Source organism: Enoplosus armatus, chromosome 9 (assembly GCF_043641665.1).
Source record: "Enoplosus armatus isolate fEnoArm2 chromosome 9, fEnoArm2.hap1, whole genome shotgun sequence".
Classification (NCBI taxonomy): Eukaryota; Metazoa; Chordata; class Actinopteri; order Centrarchiformes; family Enoplosidae; genus Enoplosus; species Enoplosus armatus.
In genome coordinates, this window is record NC_092188.1 from 25,218,753 (window position 1) to 25,236,057 (window position 17,305).

Genomic DNA, 17,305 nt, shown 5'->3' on the forward strand with positions numbered 1-17,305 from the left:
AGCACAGTAGTAGTAGTAGTGCTATTGTCAGCAGTAGCAGAGTGGTATTTGTACTAGTGTAGCAGTAGCACAATAGTAGTAGTACTCGTGTCAGCAGTAGCACAGTAGCAGTAGTACTCGTGTCAGCAGTAGCAGTGTAGTAGTAGTACTAGTGTCAGCAGTAGCACAGTGGTAGTAGTACTAGTATAGCAATAGCACAGTGGTAGTAGTAGCAGTGTCAGCAGTAGCACAGTGGTAGTTGTACTAGTGTAAGCAGTAGCACAGTAGTAGTAGTACTCGTGTCAGCAGTAGCAGTGTAGTAGTAGCACTAGTGTCAGCAGTAGCGGTTGCAGTGTGATAGTAGGACTAGTGTAGCAGCAGCACAGTAGTAGTAGTAGTAGTAGTAGTGTCAGCAGTAGCACAGTGGTAGTTGTACTCGTGTAAGCAGTAGCACAGTAGTAGTAGTACTCGTGTCAGCAGTAGGAGTGTAGTAGTAGCACTAGTGTCAGCAGTAGCAGAGTAATAGTAGTAGTATTCGTGTCACCAGTAGCAGTTGCAGTGTGGTAGTATTACTAGTGTCAGCAGTAGCACATTAGTAGTAGTACTAGTGTCAGCAATAGCACAGTGGCAGTAGTACTCGTGTCAGCAGTAGCACAATAGTAGTAGTACTCGTGTCAGCAGTAGCACAGTAGTAGTAGTACTCGTGTCAGCAGTAGCACAGTAGTAGTAGTACTCGTGTCAGCAGTAGCACAGTGGTAGTAGTACTAGTGTAGCAGTAGCACAGTAGTAGTAGTACTAGTGTCAGCAGTAGCACAGTAGTAGTAGTACCAGTGTCAGCAGTAGCACAGTAGTAGTAGTACTCGTGTCAGCAGTAGCACAGTGCGACCAATGGTAGTAGTACTAGTGTCAGCAGTAGCACAGTAGTAGTAGTACTCGTGTCAGCAGTAGCACAGTAGTAGTAGTACTAGTGTCAGCAGTAGCAGTGTGGTAGTAGTACTAGTGTAGCAGTAGCACAGTAGTAGTAGTACCAGTGTCAGCAGTAGCACAGTAGTAGTAGTACTAGCGTCAGCAGTAGCAGTTGCAGTGTGGTAGTATTACTAGTGTCAGCAGTAGCATGGTAGTAGTAGTACTAGTGTCAGCAGTTGCAGTGTGATAGTATTACCAGTGTCAGCAGTAGCACAGTAGTAGTAGTACTAGTGTCAGCAGTAGCAGTGTGGTAGTAGTACTAGTGTAGCAGTAGCACAGTAGTAGTAATACTCGTGTCAGCAGTAGCACAGTGCGACCAATGGTAGTAGTACTAGTGTCAGCAGTAGCACAGTAGTAGTAGTACTCGTGTCAGCAGTAGCACAGTAGTAGTAGTACTAGTGTCAGCAGTAGCAGTGTGGTAGTAGTACTAGTGTAGCAGTAGCACAGTAGTAGTAGTACCAGTGTCAGCAGTAGCACAGTAGTAGTAGTACCAGTGTCAGCAGTAGCAGTGTGGTAGTAGTACTAGTGTAGCAGTAGCACAGTAGTAGTAGTACTCGTGTCAGCAGTAGGACAGTGGTAGTAGCACTAGTGTCAGCAGTAGCAATGTGGTAGTAGTACTAGTGTAGCAGTAGCACAGTAGTAGTAGTACTAGTGTCAGCAGTAGCACAGTGGTAGTAGTACTAGTGTCAGCAGTAGCACAGTAGTAGTAGTAGTAGTACTAGTGTCAGCAGTAGCAGTGTAGTAGTAGCACTAGTGTCAGCAGTAGCAGAGTAATAGTAGTAGTATTAGTGTCAGCAGTAGCAGTTGCAGTGTGGTAGTATTACTAGTGTCAGCAGTAGCACATTAGTAGTAATACTAGTGTCAGCAGTAGCACAGTGGCAGTAGTACTTGTGTCAGCAGTAGCACAGTAGTAGTAGTAGTAGTACTAGTGTAAGCAGTAGCACAGTGGTAGTAGTAGCAGTGTCAGCAGTAGCACAGTGGTAGTTGTCCTAGTGTCAGCAGTAGCACAGTAGTAGTACTCGAGTCAACAATAGCAGTGTGATAGTATTACTAGTGTCAGCTGTAGCACAGTAGTAGTAGTACTAGTGTCAGCAGTAGCAGTGTGGTAGTAGTACTAGTGTAGCAGTAGCACAGTAGTAGTAGTACTCGTGTCAGCAGTAGCAGTTGCAGTGTGGTAGTTGTACTAGTGTGGCAGTAGCACAGTAGTAGTTGGACTAGTGTCAGCTGTAGCACAGTAGTAGTAGTAGTGCTACTGTCAGCAGTAACAGAGTGGTAGTTGTACTAGTGTAGCAGTAGTACAATAGTAGTCGTACTTGTGTCAGCAGTAGCACAGTGGTAGTAGTAGTACTAGTGTCAACACTAGCAGTGTGGTAGTTTTACTAGTGTAGCAGTAGCACAGTAGTAGTAGTGCTAGTGTCAGCAGTAGCAGAGTGGTAGTTGTACTAGTGTAGCAGTAGCACAATAGTAGTAGTACTCGTGTCAGCAGTAGCACAGTAGTAGTAGTACTAGTGTCAGCAGTAGCAGTGTGGTAGTAGTACCAGTGTCAGCAGTACCACAGTAGTAGTAGAAGTACTCGTGTCAGCAGTAGCACAGTGGTAGCAGTACTCGTGTCAGCAGTAGCACAGTGGTAGCAGTACTCGTGTCAGCAGTAGCACGGCAGTAGTAGTACTAGTGTCAGCAGTAGCAGTTGCAGTGTGGTAGTAGTAATAGTGTAGCAGTAGCACAATAGTAGTAGTAGTACTAGTGTCAGCAGTAGCACAGTAGTAGTAGTACTAGTGTCAGCAGTAGCAGTGTGGTAGTTGTACTAGTGTGGCAGTAGCACAGGAGTAGTTGTACTAGTGTCAGCTGTAGCAGAGTAATAGTAGGAGTATTAGTGTCAGGAGTAGCAGTTGCAGCGTGGTAGTATTACTAGTGTCAGCAGTAGCACATTAGTAGTAGTAGTAGTACTAGTGTCAGCAGTAGCACAGTGGTAGTAGTACCAGTGTCAGCAGTAGCACAGTAGAAGTAGTACTCGTGTCAGCAGTAGCAGTTGCAGTGTGGTAGTAGTACTAGTGTCAGCAGTAGCACAGTAGGAGTAGCTGTACTAGTGTCAGCTGTAGCACAGTAGTAGTAGTAGTGCTATTGTCAGCAGTAGCAGAATGGTATTTGTACTAGTGTAGCAGTAGCACAATAGTAGTAGTACTCGTGTCAGCAGTAGCACAGTAGTAGTAGTACTCGTGTCAGCAGTAGCAGTGTAGTAGTAGTACTAGTGTCAGCAGTAGCACAGTGGTAGTAGTACTAGTGTCAGCAGTAGCAGTGTGGTAGTAGTACCAGTGTCAGCAGTAGCAGTGTGGTAGTAGTACCAGTGTAGCAGTAGCACAGTAGTAGTAGTACTCGTGTCAGCAGTAGGACAGTGGTAGTAGCACTCGTGTCAGCAGTAGCAATGTGGTCGTAGTACTAGTGTAGCAGTAGCACAGTAGTAGTAGTACCAGTGTCAGCAGTAGCACAGTAGTAGTAGTACTCGTGTCAGCAGTAGGACAGTGGTAGTAGCACTAGTGTCAGCAGTAGCAATGTGGTAGTAGTACTAGTGTAGCAGTAGCACAGTAGTAGTAATACTCGTGTCAGCAGTAGCACAGTGCGACCAATGGTAGTAGTACTAGTGTCAGCAGTAGCACAGTAGTAGTAGTACTCGTGTCAGCAGTAGCACAGTAGTAGTAGTACTAGTGTCAGCAGTAGCAGTGTGGTAGTAGTACTAGTGTAGCAGTAGCACAGTAGTAGTAGTACCAGTGTCAGCAGTAGCACAGTAGTAGTAGTACCAGTGTCAGCAGTAGCAGTGTGGTAGTAGTACTAGTGTAGCAGTAGCACAGTAGTAGTAGTACTCGTGTCAGCAGTAGGACAGTGGTAGTAGCACTAGTGTCAGCAGTAGCAATGTGGTAGTAGTACTAGTGTAGCAGTAGCACAGTAGTAGTAGTACTAGTGTCAGCAGTAGCACAGTGGTAGTAGTACTAGTGTCAGCAGTAGCACAGTAGTAGTAGTACTAGTGTCAGCAGTAGCAGTGTAGTAGTAGCACTAGTGTCAGCAGTAGCAGAGTAATAGTAGTAGTATTAGTGTCAGCAGTAGCAGTTGCAGTGTGGTAGTATTACTAGTGTCAGCAGTAGCACATTAGTAGTAATACTAGTGTCAGCAGTAGCACAGTGGCAGTAGTACTCGTGTCAGCAGTAGCACAGTAGTAGTAGTAGTAGTAGTACTAGTGTAAGCAGTAGCACAGTGGTAGTAGTAGCAGTGTCAGCAGTAGCACAGTGGTAGTTGTCCTAGTGTCAGCAGTAGCACAGTAGTAGTACTCGAGTCAACAATAGCAGTGTGATAGTATTACTAGTGTCAGCTGTAGCACAGTATTAGTAGTACTAGTGTCAGCAGTAGCAGTGTGGTAGTAGTACTAGTGTAGCAGTAGCACAGTAGTAGTAGTACTCGTGTCAGCAGTAGCAGTTGCAGTGTGGTAGTTGTACTAGTGTGGCAGTAGCACAGTAGTAGTTGGACTAGTGTCAGCTGTAGCACAGTAGTAGTAGTAGTGCTACTGTCAGCAGTAACACAGTGGTAGTTGTACTAGTGTAGCAGTAGTACAATAGTAGTCGTACTTGTGTCAGCAGTAGCACAGTGGTAGTAGTAGTACTAGTGTCAACACTAGCAGTGTGGTAGTTTTACTAGTGTAGCAGTAGCACAGTAGCAGTAGTACTAGTGTCAGCAGTAGCAGTGTGGTAGTAGTACTTGTGTGGCAGTAGCACAGTAGTAGTTGTACTAGTGTCAGCTGTAGCAGAGTAATAGTAGTAGTATTAGTGTCAGCAGTAGCAGTGTGGTAGTAGTACCAGTGTCAGCAGTAGCACAGTAGTAGTAGTACTCGTGTCAGCAGTAGCACAGTGGTAGTAGTACTCGTGTCAGCAGTAGCACAGTGGTAGTAGTACCAGCGTCAGCAGTAGCACAGTAGTAGTAGTAGTACCAGTGTCAGCAGTAGCAGTGTGGTAGTAGTACCAGTGCCAGCAGTAGCACAGTAGTAGTAGTACTCGTGTCAGCAGTAGCACAGTAGTAGTAGTACTCGTGTCAGCAGTAGCACAGTGGTAGTAGTACTAGTGTCAGCAGTAGCACAGTAGTAGTAGTACCAGTGTCAGCAGTAGCAGTGTGGTAGTAGTACTCTGTGTTAAATGAGGCTTGTTCATGTACTGTTTAGATATGACGGCTGGCAGATGAAGGCTGAGCACGGACCCTTGTGGCATCTGACAGGAGCAGCACATATAGAAGGCCTGGATCACAGCACTGAGACGACTGGCCGTCATGGAGATGACGTCCTCCCCGTCGGCGTACACTTCCGTTTCCATGACGATCTGAGGGTCCAGCAAGGAGGGGAGCGTCGGCGGGGGGCCGGAGTGGTCGACCTCGCACTTTTTGAGAAGCAGAGAGGCTATCTCGCTGCTGGAGGGGGAGGAAGACGGGTTCTTCCTGGTCCTGTCCAACTCCGTGGAGATGAGCACCAACCACTCGTCCAGGGAGTGCCACAGCAGCTCCAGCGGCTGCAGAGAGACAGGCAGGAGGCGATCAAAGAGAAAACAAAGGGAGTGATCAATGAAGACATTACAATACAGGCGTTTGAGCCTGAAGGTCAAAGTCACTCCTTCAGGTTTTACTGAGATTCACTCAAGACTTTTGCACCTTTTTCATGTTATCTGGGATTTAGTTAAGCGCAGAAGATTATTTCAAAAAAAGGGACAGGCCATCCAAATTACAAAAGCAATTATTTCCTTGTTGTGCTCTCTAGCAACAGAGAGTTCCCATGCACCTCCATATCAATACAATGGAGGTGCATGGGATTTTGTTTGTGGAGCTAAAAAAATGACAATTGAAACTGAAATAAAAAAACAACATGAAAACATCTTCATTGTATTTGGGTGAAGGATGAAATGAAAGATACGTGTCTCAAAACCAAACAAAACCGGAGGAACTATCTGCGTGGCTCGATGTGTTTTCTTTTGTTACTTGGGCGAAAAAAAAAATGTACATCTCAATCTACAACAATCATTTTAGGAGGGTTATTCATAGAACCCTTAAATGAACCGCCCTGGGGATTTCGTTCAGATTTGCTTACTTTTGTAAAAATTCAATCAAACGAGTCCTTGCATTGAGCAAATGTATGTGCTGCACTGCAGTAGCTAATCCCTCCTCTCCGTGAGTTAAAGTGAATTCAGCAGTCACATAACCCCAAACCCCCAAGTGGATGAACAATGTATTCAGGGTTTAGGGCAAAACTGAAATACATGCTATGAAATTTGTCATATTGTACGCAGAGATTTTGCTATACCATATTTACCAAAGAAACTGCCTCTTTTATATCTTTTGCTGTGTCAGGTGATCGCAGGCAGTGTTGCAAATCTCCTCTCCCTGCTTTTCCTGTCTCTCTCTTCTGTGGCTATTAAGAAAATAAAGCAGAAAATGCCCAAAAATAATCAGGAAGGAGAAAAAAAAATGGGAAAAAAAACAAAACAACAAACAATGGCTCACATGACTTATGTTTTATATGGAAGGGTAAGTCACTCACAGACACAAATCCACAAAGAAATACAGAAACACAAAGCTGCAGGTTTCGGTTTCACCTTGTGCAGCATGTCTCCGCTGAGTTTGATCAGGACAGACCACGCCCACATGCAGATTTTGGTTATTAATTGCCCCCAGAGCATGTGCACCTTTTTTTGCCATTTGTGGCGCCCCCTAGGAGTAGGCTCAAAATGCTTTGACACGCCCGTTCCCAGACGATGAGAGAAGATACCAATGAGATATGATGACTGGACGACAATGAGATATGGTCAATGTCCTGCAAAGCCCCACTCATTTGAACCCTAATTATCACCAACTCTGCAGCTTTTTAACTCATTGCTGACAAAACGAACTCTGTAGTGACATTCCCTGTTACTTAATTGGCCAACACGCATGCATCATGCAGATACTGATGTATTCATAAGAAGCCAATCTTGGTGGTTACATATTGGTTACAGGTTTGTGAATTTGTGCATATACTGATCCTATGTTCTGCTATTCTTGTTTTTAAGGAACACTGTTTTTCCAACATTGGTCTTTTTTTTCTTCTTTTACATTCACTTTGGGATTTGGTCTGACTGTTCATATTCATCATTTTACTTCTCAATTGTTGACACCTGAGGATGACACATCCCAGCAGCCTCCTCAGTTGTTCTTAAAACACCTGCAGATCATTATATCCACCTCCTACTGACCTTAAAGACCTGGCTGCGGGGCGTCTTGTTGCCATTGTAGCCCATGTCGTTGCCGTTGTTGGGCGATGAGGGCCCCAGGCGGAACACATTGCAGAAAATACGAACAATCCTCAGCAGACTCTTCATCTGAGCTTCGTAACTGCTGGACAGGCTTGAGGACAGAAGGACAGAGGGAAACGGAGGGACCGTCAAACACATCTCAGCACTACTCAGCTACTCAGTTTGTAATGCAGCTACGTCAAATCAAACACATTGGCACAGATACGACAGCTAATTACATTCTCATTAGGGTTTGATTTTTAAAACTTTTAAAACTGTACATCTGAAACTGTAACTTAATTCACTAAATGGCTCCATTTCCTTTTCGAAATGGGTTATTGGGGTGAATCGTGATTGGTCATGGGGGAAGCTCGTTCCAAACTAAACCAATAACATAGTAGGAAAAAAGAGGCAGACTGATATGATGGAGGAGCAGGAGGCACAACCGCTCAATGATCTGCGATGTGTACGTCACAAGCATGATGGAATAGGATGACGGAAACCACACTGTTGTTGTTTTTTACGTTTCTGTTTGTGTATGGATTTAAGAAATGAGATTGCACAGTGTTAGTGAACTTTGAACTGTGGACGGAGCCGGCCAGCTGTCTCCTGCTGCTAGCAGTCTTTATGCTAGGCTAGGCTAACCCTTGGGGTGACCATATTTTCAAACCCCCAAACCAGGACCCTGAACTACACCGCACGTTCATGCATGACAGCTTCCATCATGGCCTAGCAACAGCCTTGACGACGCCGCTTTGATTGACTGACACAGACCATGTACAGAGCAATCAGTGTTGAATTTCTACCTGCGGTGCTTTGTTTATGTTCTTCAGGTCTACGTAAGTGCTGGAAACAAGTATAATGTATGTAATTTGGTAATGAATGTTGAAAACCGGGACATTTTAGTGTTTCACAGGTATTTGTCGAGACTCGGGACACCCAGCTTGAAACCGGGATCTGTTTAACAAGATCAATACATATGCATACGCGAGACAAATACGAAAAAGACATATAGAAATATGTGCAATTATACCTGAGAAGCTTGTGTCCATTGGTGGTAGCCACTTCTGCGAGACTGATCAAGATCCTCTGGTAATGACTGTCACTCTGCTGAGAGACATGCTCCAGAACCTGCCTGAGCTACACACACACACACACACACACACACACACACACACACACGTCAACAGAAGTGTACATACAGGGCTTATCAATGAATGTAGAGACAAACTTGGTCATACCATGTTCTCTTTAATATCATCATTCTGCGTCATCTGGATGAGGGTCTGGAACAGTCTGCCGTGGTGCTGGATGAGGATCTCAGAGGTTTCCCCATATCCACCCTGAGGGGACAGTAACCACAGGAGCTCAACATACTCAACTGTATGTTATAACTGTACTGTAAACAACACAATACTAAGAGACAAAAAAAAAAAAAAAAAAAGTGGTGAGGAAAAACTCACCTGCACACAGAGGTCCAGGGGAGTGATTCCATTCTTGTCAGCGAGGTATTTGGCACCTCGAGAGAGCAGGATCTGCGCTGTGTCCCTTTGGCCATGGCTACAGAATAACACAAGACAAGGTGCAGAGCCACTGGACCGTCAAATACTGGCACTCGGATGTGCAATACTACATGTTATAAATACCAGGTTATTTTAGTATCGTGACGGGTGAATTATTAACAGTGAAAATCCAAAGCTGAAGTAATAATCCTGCAGGTATTCTGCCCCCCTGCCTTATGAAAGTCAGAGTGAACTTTGAAACAAGGCCTTGTAGATCTACTATGAGTGAAGATTCAGTCACTGGGCTGCTTATTTTCTCGCCTCAGATTTGTTCAGAAGCAGATTTTGGTGAAATAAGTGACAGTTTCTGTAAGGCTAATGGCAGTCCACCACTAGCGCTTTGCATTGTGGGACGCGGCATTGGAGGTAGACTGGTCCGATGCAGACTGGAGATCAGCACGGCATCCGGGTGTTTTCGACATACTGCATGCTGCATGCTACATGCTACATTTTGGCCGAATCAGTACGTGCTGCTGGTGTAGCGGGTGGTTTCCAATACAGCCTATGAATCACCAAACATCACATCATGACATCACCTGCAGGCAAAGTAAAGAGGCGTGGCTCCGGAGACGTTTGGCCGGTTGATGTCAGCTCCACTGTCCAGAAGACACAACACCGTCTGAGCAGACACAACACACGTTCACATCACACAATATTTTACGCTCAAGTATAAAAAAAAAAACAATGTAATAATGATTTCAAGATCGACATCAATGATTTTGGCGTCTACATTCTGGTTTAAAATCTGTCCTTAGACCCTCGATTCGGAGAGGGGGGATCCCCCTCCCAGGACGGACAGACAGGAAATAGATGTCGTGTGTACGGGATGGCCAACATTAGTAAAAATTACAGTATGGACAATGATGATGACAAAATTACAGACAGACTGCAAACATATATATAATATACATATACATTCTCATTATAAATTATCAATAGGACAAAAGGCTATAAAATGAGCTCTTAATGGATCATTCTGGTTTATTATTGATATTTCCAGAGGAGGGCCAAGCTCGGACAGTGGCTGTGAGCAGGGTGTGTGTGTGTGTGTGTGTGTGTTCACTCTGCTCTGGCCGCCGGTGCAGTGAACTGATAAGGGACTCGTGCCGTGTTCACGCCCAGTGGCGCCGTGGTTGATATCAGAGCTGCCCCGGAAACATGGATCAAAGGATCCATCATGGACCTTACGGGGGGGGGGGGGTCAATAACTGTTTGCGTTCCGGTAAAACTTAACATTAACTGCTCTCAAAGTGGCAGGCCATAAAGGCCGACAAGCCTCACAGGCAGCTCCCTCCAAGCCACGCTGCCAGGCATTTGAGTCCCATGCCGTTTTAACGTCTTAGGCCGCGATTAGCAATTAGGGTGTGTGCGGCGGTGTGGGAGTTGTGGACGTTTACCCCCCAATCCAGAAGGCAAGAAACAACAAAAGAGAAGTAGAAGAACTTTAACCCCTGACCAAAAGAGAAGTAGAAGAAGAACTTTAACCCCTGACCTGGGCCTTTTATCCTCCATTTTCCTTTCTGCGAACTCAAACAAAAAGAAGCTTCTTGCGATCGCCGTTTGTAGACGTGGAAGCCAGGTACACGAAATAAAAGAGGTAAACAAGGTTCTTCTTCTCATGGGCGTCTATATATACAAATATTTATATATATGTATATATATTTCAATTAAAGAGATATTTTCAAAGTGGCTCACAGTTTTGTGTCCATTCTGACAGGCCACGTGCAGAGCCGTCTGTCCCATGGCGTCCTCCACGTCCACATTGGACACATGCTGGACCAGATCGTGGAGGAGCTCCGTCCGCCCATTCACTGCCAACCAGTGGATCTGCAGCAGAGGGTTCACAGTCACTATGACCGGCTACAGTAGTTAACTGACCACAAGCCACACAGATGACACTACAAATAGTATAGACTAGCAAACGTTGACCACAAAGATTTTAAGACATTCAATACAACATGAAGCACAGCCAGGAGGATTCTAGCCCACTCACAGCGGTCAGTCCCTCGTTGTTACAGATGTTGACATCAGCATTATATTCCAACAGTTTGCCCATGCACTTCTTCTGTCTGAGGGAACAGTGGAGGAAAGGTGTTTAGCATCAGTATCATCACACACACGGTTTCACGCTATTTCACGCTTCTAAAAACAGCCGTGACTATCTTGAAGGCCCGCTGACCACCAAGTGACTACATGCAAGTCTAATAAGCAGGCTTTAGAAAAGAGAGGGGCCTGTAGCTGGAAATGATCCACAGAGCTGCACAAAAAACGACCAGCAGGAAATGGGACAGCGCTAACAGCAACATCATAGGCCGCACCAGCTGAGGACTGTGTCTGGCAGCACCCCGGAGTGCGGTGACAGCAGAAATACGAAGATGCCTGCTCGTCTTGCGGACGGTTTAAAATGTCATGTTGTGTTTCTGTTAGCCTGGCCCAGTTTTGCTGATATTAGTCATCTTTATTTGGGTCCGGCCAGCCACTCGAGGGCTGAGAGATCTCGAATTACAGAGCATGTAGCGCCGGCTAATGTCCACACATCTATACCACACTGGCCGGTGGTTGTCTGGGCTCGTACATCTATCGCAGGGATAATCCGTAAGGGGCCTAATTCAGGATGAAAACTGTTTTTTGACTTATCCCACTGGCAGCATTTCTAGGGGAGAGTGAAAGGCCCTTTATGAGTAGGTCCCTGTTTTGTTTGTGTCATGAAGCACATGAGGACAAACATGACCGACATCCCTGGTGTCCACTCACGGAACACAAGACCAGCAAGTAAAGAGAGATTAAATGTAGCATGAGGTTCGTACCCGTTCCGAGCAGCGAGGTGCAGAGGGGTGCAGCCCGAGATGTCCTGGTAGTTTGGGTTGGCTCCTCTCTTCAGCAGCAGAACCAGACACTCCACTGACCCACAGCTGTGCAGCGAGGACACAGAGCAGCTTAGCGTCAGAGCAGGAGACGAAGACAAACTCACCTCTGCTCAATAGAATAGGAATGAGTCCTAAAATCCAGATAGGAGTCAGCATTTTTTACCCTTCCGGCTCCCTGGTCTGGAGGTCAATGGGTTTTTTGGTTAGATGGGGGATGGACAGATTGGTGGCGATTCCATTTACGCTTCAGAAATCATAAAAGTGGCGTTCATTAGTGGAGATTATCTCGCTGAACAAAACGTGTGAGTATCATAAACTGTTTGTTTTGCCACAGAGCTTATTATCTGCAATAATCCAAAATCCCATGGAACAATCCCCATTGGCTTTTAGTGGAGGGAAACAGGGCGACGCTAACTTCCGTGATCCACTGCAAGACTCTATATGTGACAGATCAAGTGTTGTCAATAGCAAAAGGAGCAGAGTTTTCATTTAGGATGGCTTTCAAACAAAGTGCCTCACCATTTCCTAAACACCAGAAGGTTCCATGTTCACCGCACATTTACCTTCTCATTTCCCTGTTGTGGTATTTAGCACTGAAAAATGACATTTACAGAATGTCTTCAACAGTGTCCCTGTTACTTTGGATAATCCACAGACCCCACAGAGACAGTTTCATCATTGGGACTGCTACGCATCCCTATCCATGAGGATAGGGATGCCCTCTACTGATACTTCCAGAATTCTGCAATCCATATCTTGAAACCTTGAAAATTACAATTACTTTACTTAAAAGGTACCATATCATGCTCATTTCCAGCTCTCTATTTTTATTCTGGGACTCCACTAGAGCAGCTTTGCATGATTCACAGCTGAAAAAAGTCCTTATGTATCTTCTTCCTGGCCTGGATGACCTGCTGTGGGCGGTGATTGTATAGTTGTGACATCACAACCTTACTTGACTGAATACGGGCTGTGTTTCATTTCTCCGTGGAGTGAGCGTTTTGATCCTTTCACAGTATTTATACAGCACCCAGAGCTGCTTTATGATCAAACAAGACAAGGACATCTCACTGTCTACAATATGGGACCTTTAAGGAAACTAATCAACACAGTGTTCACCTTTCAAAGCCAGAATTATTGTCACAAGATGTTTGGATGCCTTGCTTCCACGCACCAGAAACCACATGATTATCACAAATAAGGCCCCCACCTTCCGTATGGGGGATACTATGAGTTATAGCCCAGTTGATTTTTTTTTTGTTATATATATATAAACACTGAGCGGGACATTTTACAGTGGAAAAACCCACTGCAAAATGTCACTAAAACTATGCAATGGAGACAAAATTACCTGTCTACCGGTCTAGCTCTACTATGAACCCCCGTATCATCACACACTACTTAGGCACAAGGCTACTCCTCACGCAGACATTAGCCCCCACCTATACTATACCTATACCCATGTCTTTGTTGCAATGTCTAAAGTATGCTGGGCAGGAGGGAGGGTCCTGGCAGAATTCAAGAGTGTGCTTACTCTTAAAGTACTGGGTGAACAACATCTTACTTGGCAGCGATGTGCAGCAGACTTCTCTTCACTCGTCCAAAGGCGTAGTTCACATCAAACTTGGAGTTAAGCAGCAACTCTGACACTGACCTTTTAGAGACAAGACGGAACAAATAAACAATTCCTCCAGGACAAAACAACACTTCACCTCCGCAGTGGAAACAGATGTGCAGAAGAAATTAAAAAACATGACGAGACAAAAAAGCAGGGAAACCTGCCACCATACATGCATTCTACCTCAAGCGTTGAGATCACAGTGTGCCAAAACTCGTGTTGCACAGTGGGGTTTGATTACCTGTGCTGGTCAGCCATGACCATTGGCATAAGTGTGTAGACTGCAGTCTCATTGTCTGTGGAGGGAGAAACCCAGGAGGAATAAATGAGAAAAGATCAGACAAAACTTGACAGACTTTCGCCTTTTAATTACCTCCAACCCCTCAATCAAACTCAAGGTCCACTTTCGCACATGTACACGTCTCACATGGACACACAGATACACAGGCCTGTTTCACACTTTGACTAGGGACGGCTCGATACCACTTTCTCACGCCCGATACCGGTACTGCAGCCGATGCCAATCCGATACCGTCTTTTTCACTCTTTTAAACAACTAACTAAAAAATCTAAAAACTAACAACTCTACTCCCCCAAAGGAGGAAATACAGAGCCCACAACATGACTCAGTCATGGGCAGTACGGTACACATGGCGTCACGACTGAAAATCGTATCTAAGGGTCGAAACAGCGCAAGCTCTAAAGTTTCTGTCACATGTAACCTCTGGGGTTGAACTGTATGTAGAAGTGCGAGTGTTTAATCAAGTTTCCAACGCTGTTGCCGCCCCTCGAAACAATCGCACTGCTATTTTGCTTTTGTCTGATGACACGTGCTGCTGCTCACCTGTGTTACCTGCGACACATCTCTCTTTACGGCAAAGTTTAGCTAAGCCTTTACATGACAGTTTAGGCTGCCGGATCGTATCACATTACACATTACACCCCAGGTTTTGGCAAAATGAATAATGGCTCAATTCCATGTAGCTGCTTCAGTTTTGAGGGTCCTGGTTGTTGTTGTTCAAGCTGGCTCACTGTCACGGCTTACCGGACCACTTGAAAAAGGACGGAGCCGGTTAATGTTATCAGTAACACCTGTGCTTCTCCTGCTATGACAAAACAATACACACACACACACACAATATATGCATGTGTCTTCACGACCCTACATACACCTCTTCCGTTTTGACGCCCTGTATCTGTGACCTGACTGATTCACAGGGGTGATCATCAGTGTCATTTGCTGTGGTGGGTGGTGGGGGTGCCAAAGAGGGTGCTCTGAGTTCCATGTTCCCATTGCTGCTGCTGTTAAGTCAAAAGCTGGTTAGTTTCAAAAGGTAACGTATACACACTGGCTGACAATTTCTTTTCCTAATACACAGAGGAATATGTAGAGCACTCTTGTGTGTATTCATTACATATGGGATGACGCTGCTTTTGTGACTTAAGAACCACAGACATACGTAAGACGCTAAAATATCATGATTCACACTCTATCTTAGTTAATCTTTCACTGACTAACATGGCTTTAAAAAAAAAAAAACGTATTTAAAAAGGGGGTGGCGTGTTTGCTGAATTATTACCGGAACACTGAAAGCCCCTGCTCCCGTGTATGCTAGGCTGTCAGAGCCGACGGTCACACGTCAAATTAGCGTACCTACAGGCTAAAGCATAGCACCGCGGGGGCCGAGGGCAGGGTGCTGCGATAACCCCACTGTGGCTGCGTCAGCACGTGAACAGCAACACTGTTTATGCTTGTGAGCTCACGCAGTTTTCAGCTGGAGAAGAAGAAGAAGAAGAAGAAGAAGAAGAAGAAGAAGCAGCCTATTTGACATCCTGCGTCGTTACCTTCCGGGAGTTCCACGGTCCTGGCCCGGCGGAGGGAACGGGTCAGCCGGTTGAGCTGTACGTTGAGCTGCTCCATCGCCCGTTCCATCATAGGTGAACTGTCCACCGGGATGAACCGAGGGAACAAAGCCTCGCCCGTCGTGGTTTGTGTGTTCCTAACGGGGGGGGTGTTGTTCCTGGGCGTCGTCCATGGGCACTGGCGGAAGGGGACACTGATTTACAGTTTAACTTTACTCGGTTTTTTTTTCCCCCCAAGCCACACTGCCCTGCTCATACAACGTTAGTGCCCAGCCTCTGCTACTTCCTGTTGTGATGACATTCAAACGCAATGCCGTGTGGGTGATGTAGTTTGTGGCCAGTGGGCTGAAATCACAGTATCCTCGTTTGCTTTCTAGCTTTGCAATGTGTCAACTCGTAGAAATTGGTTGAATAATTGATGCTTCGGGACGCTCAACCAGCCCAGCCCCCCCCCCCCCCGGTATTTCCAAATGAAATGCCGTGTTTTTCCACACAGAGGGTGCTGAAATGTCTCCATGTTTCCCTCACGGTCGCCTTTTCCTTCCACCTCAGTCCCGCCCATTGAAGACCCGGGGAGAGGTGCAAGGAAAATGTCACATTTACTCACCTCGTTCCCCCCACAGGCAAGTCTGTAATGTTGGAGGGGTTTCGGGTGGGCGTATTTAATCTGTCTTTTTTTTTTACAAAGGGGTGACTAGGTTTGACCTATAGATAAAAACAAAGGGGGGTGGCGTGTTAAACAGTATAATATATCCCACTTCAGATTGATTTTTGTATGCATTTCATTACATACATTTCCAGTTTGTACATACATTTGGTTAATAAAAAAAAAAAATGTATGTAACCCTGTTGATACAAATCAAATTGTACACAAATATACATATAATGTTGCATATATACTAGAATAAAACCATCTGAAAACATAGCTGTTGGCCTTCAGATTAAATTGGATGATGAGAAGGAACACCAAAGGCAAGTCCATAATGTATGAGGCAGCCTGCATGATGCAGTCACATCAAATGTCACCTTGAAGTACAGTGTAACCCCCCCCCATTTCACTTACTTACATTGTTTCATTGGCTCAGGCCTGAAAACGTGCAGGCCTTCAGTGCTTTGTTATACTTTTTTCGACATTGAAAAAAATGAATGCCATATAAGACCCTCTTCAGTTGCTAAAGTTTCTTCCTGGTCCCGGTCTTTCGCATTGAATCCATTTTAGCGAGCACATTTTCAGGCTGTTTTCTCAGCGTGGAACTAGCTATGTGTTTAAACCTGACAAAACCAAACCAATGAACAGCAGCCAATCAGAGGCAGGAGTGGGGCGGGTGGGTTTAGGGAGCATACATAGACTCACCGGGAGGTGGCGGTACGCAATAACATGTAAAGGTACTCCTGTGGACAGAAATGCAGAAATGCTGGCCCTGGTTTTGAACACAGACATATAACTTACTGGAGTCCAGAGGCTGAAATCTGAGAAACTCTCATAAAGACACAGATGAATCTATTACCATCGAAGCTGGGTATCCACGGCAACAATCACTGCAGAGAAAAACAACGTGAAACGCTGCAGATGATATGAATGATTATTATGGGAGATGCTATGATGCTTGCTTTTCATCGCGTTTGATAACATAGAATATCTTTCACACACAACAGAAAGTTATTCAGTTGTTAAATGTATATATTAATATCAATCAACTTAAACATATTGAATGTCTTGTAGTCACATTCAGTTTTCCAGCCAGCACTTTTTTTTAGCACAATTAATAGTGTAAAGACTTTAAAATACGGTGACACATTGGTGATTGTACGCTTTTAACTATACATTTGATGTTGTTTAAACTTTAATTCATTTTCTTTTATAAAACTTTGCTGCATTAAGAATAACGTAAAATAATGATCTATACACAAAGATATTGCATCAAAAATTATTACTTTTGTAATGCTAAATGTGCTCCTCCAAATGTATCTACCCCTGGTTTCCTACTTTACAGCTCTTTTTTTTTATAGGAAAGCGAGCCATTCTAATACTGGAGTGCATCGGGCATCAGCACTCAGTCCCCTGCAAGACCTGGTCCTCCGAAAAACTGGTCAAGCTGTCAGCCGGCTTTTCTTTTGCTTCGTTCCTCAAAAGTGAATGTTTTGAAGATTTTGATG

General features: G+C 44.9%; 1 protein-coding gene across 3 annotated transcripts in view; it reads right to left on the reverse strand.

Annotated features, from left to right (window-relative positions):
* hace1 (HECT domain and ankyrin repeat containing E3 ubiquitin protein ligase 1) overlaps positions 1 to 15,221 on the reverse strand; it is a 31,703-nt gene extending 16,482 nt beyond the window's left edge. The window contains exons 1-12 of one of the 3 annotated variants that reach the window (XM_070911780.1): positions 15,131 to 15,221; positions 13,527 to 13,581; positions 13,232 to 13,321; positions 11,608 to 11,712; positions 10,794 to 10,869; positions 10,496 to 10,627; positions 9,337 to 9,419; positions 8,702 to 8,798; positions 8,480 to 8,581; positions 8,272 to 8,378; positions 7,200 to 7,350; positions 5,182 to 5,486 (exon numbers count right to left, since the gene is read on the reverse strand). In XM_070911780.1, coding sequence (XP_070767881.1) covers positions 5,182 to 5,486; positions 7,200 to 7,350; positions 8,272 to 8,378; positions 8,480 to 8,581; positions 8,702 to 8,798; positions 9,337 to 9,419; positions 10,496 to 10,627; positions 10,794 to 10,869; positions 11,608 to 11,712; positions 13,232 to 13,321; positions 13,527 to 13,581; positions 15,131 to 15,221 — 1,394 coding nt within the window. The remainder of the gene's footprint in view (positions 1 to 5,181; positions 5,487 to 7,199; positions 7,351 to 8,271; positions 8,379 to 8,479; positions 8,582 to 8,701; positions 8,799 to 9,336; positions 9,420 to 10,495; positions 10,628 to 10,793; positions 10,870 to 11,607; positions 11,713 to 13,231; positions 13,322 to 13,526; positions 13,582 to 15,130) is intronic. The other 2 variants (XM_070911781.1, XM_070911782.1) reach the window with 2 other exon arrangements.
* Positions 15,222 to 17,305: the final 2,084 nt, after the last annotated feature.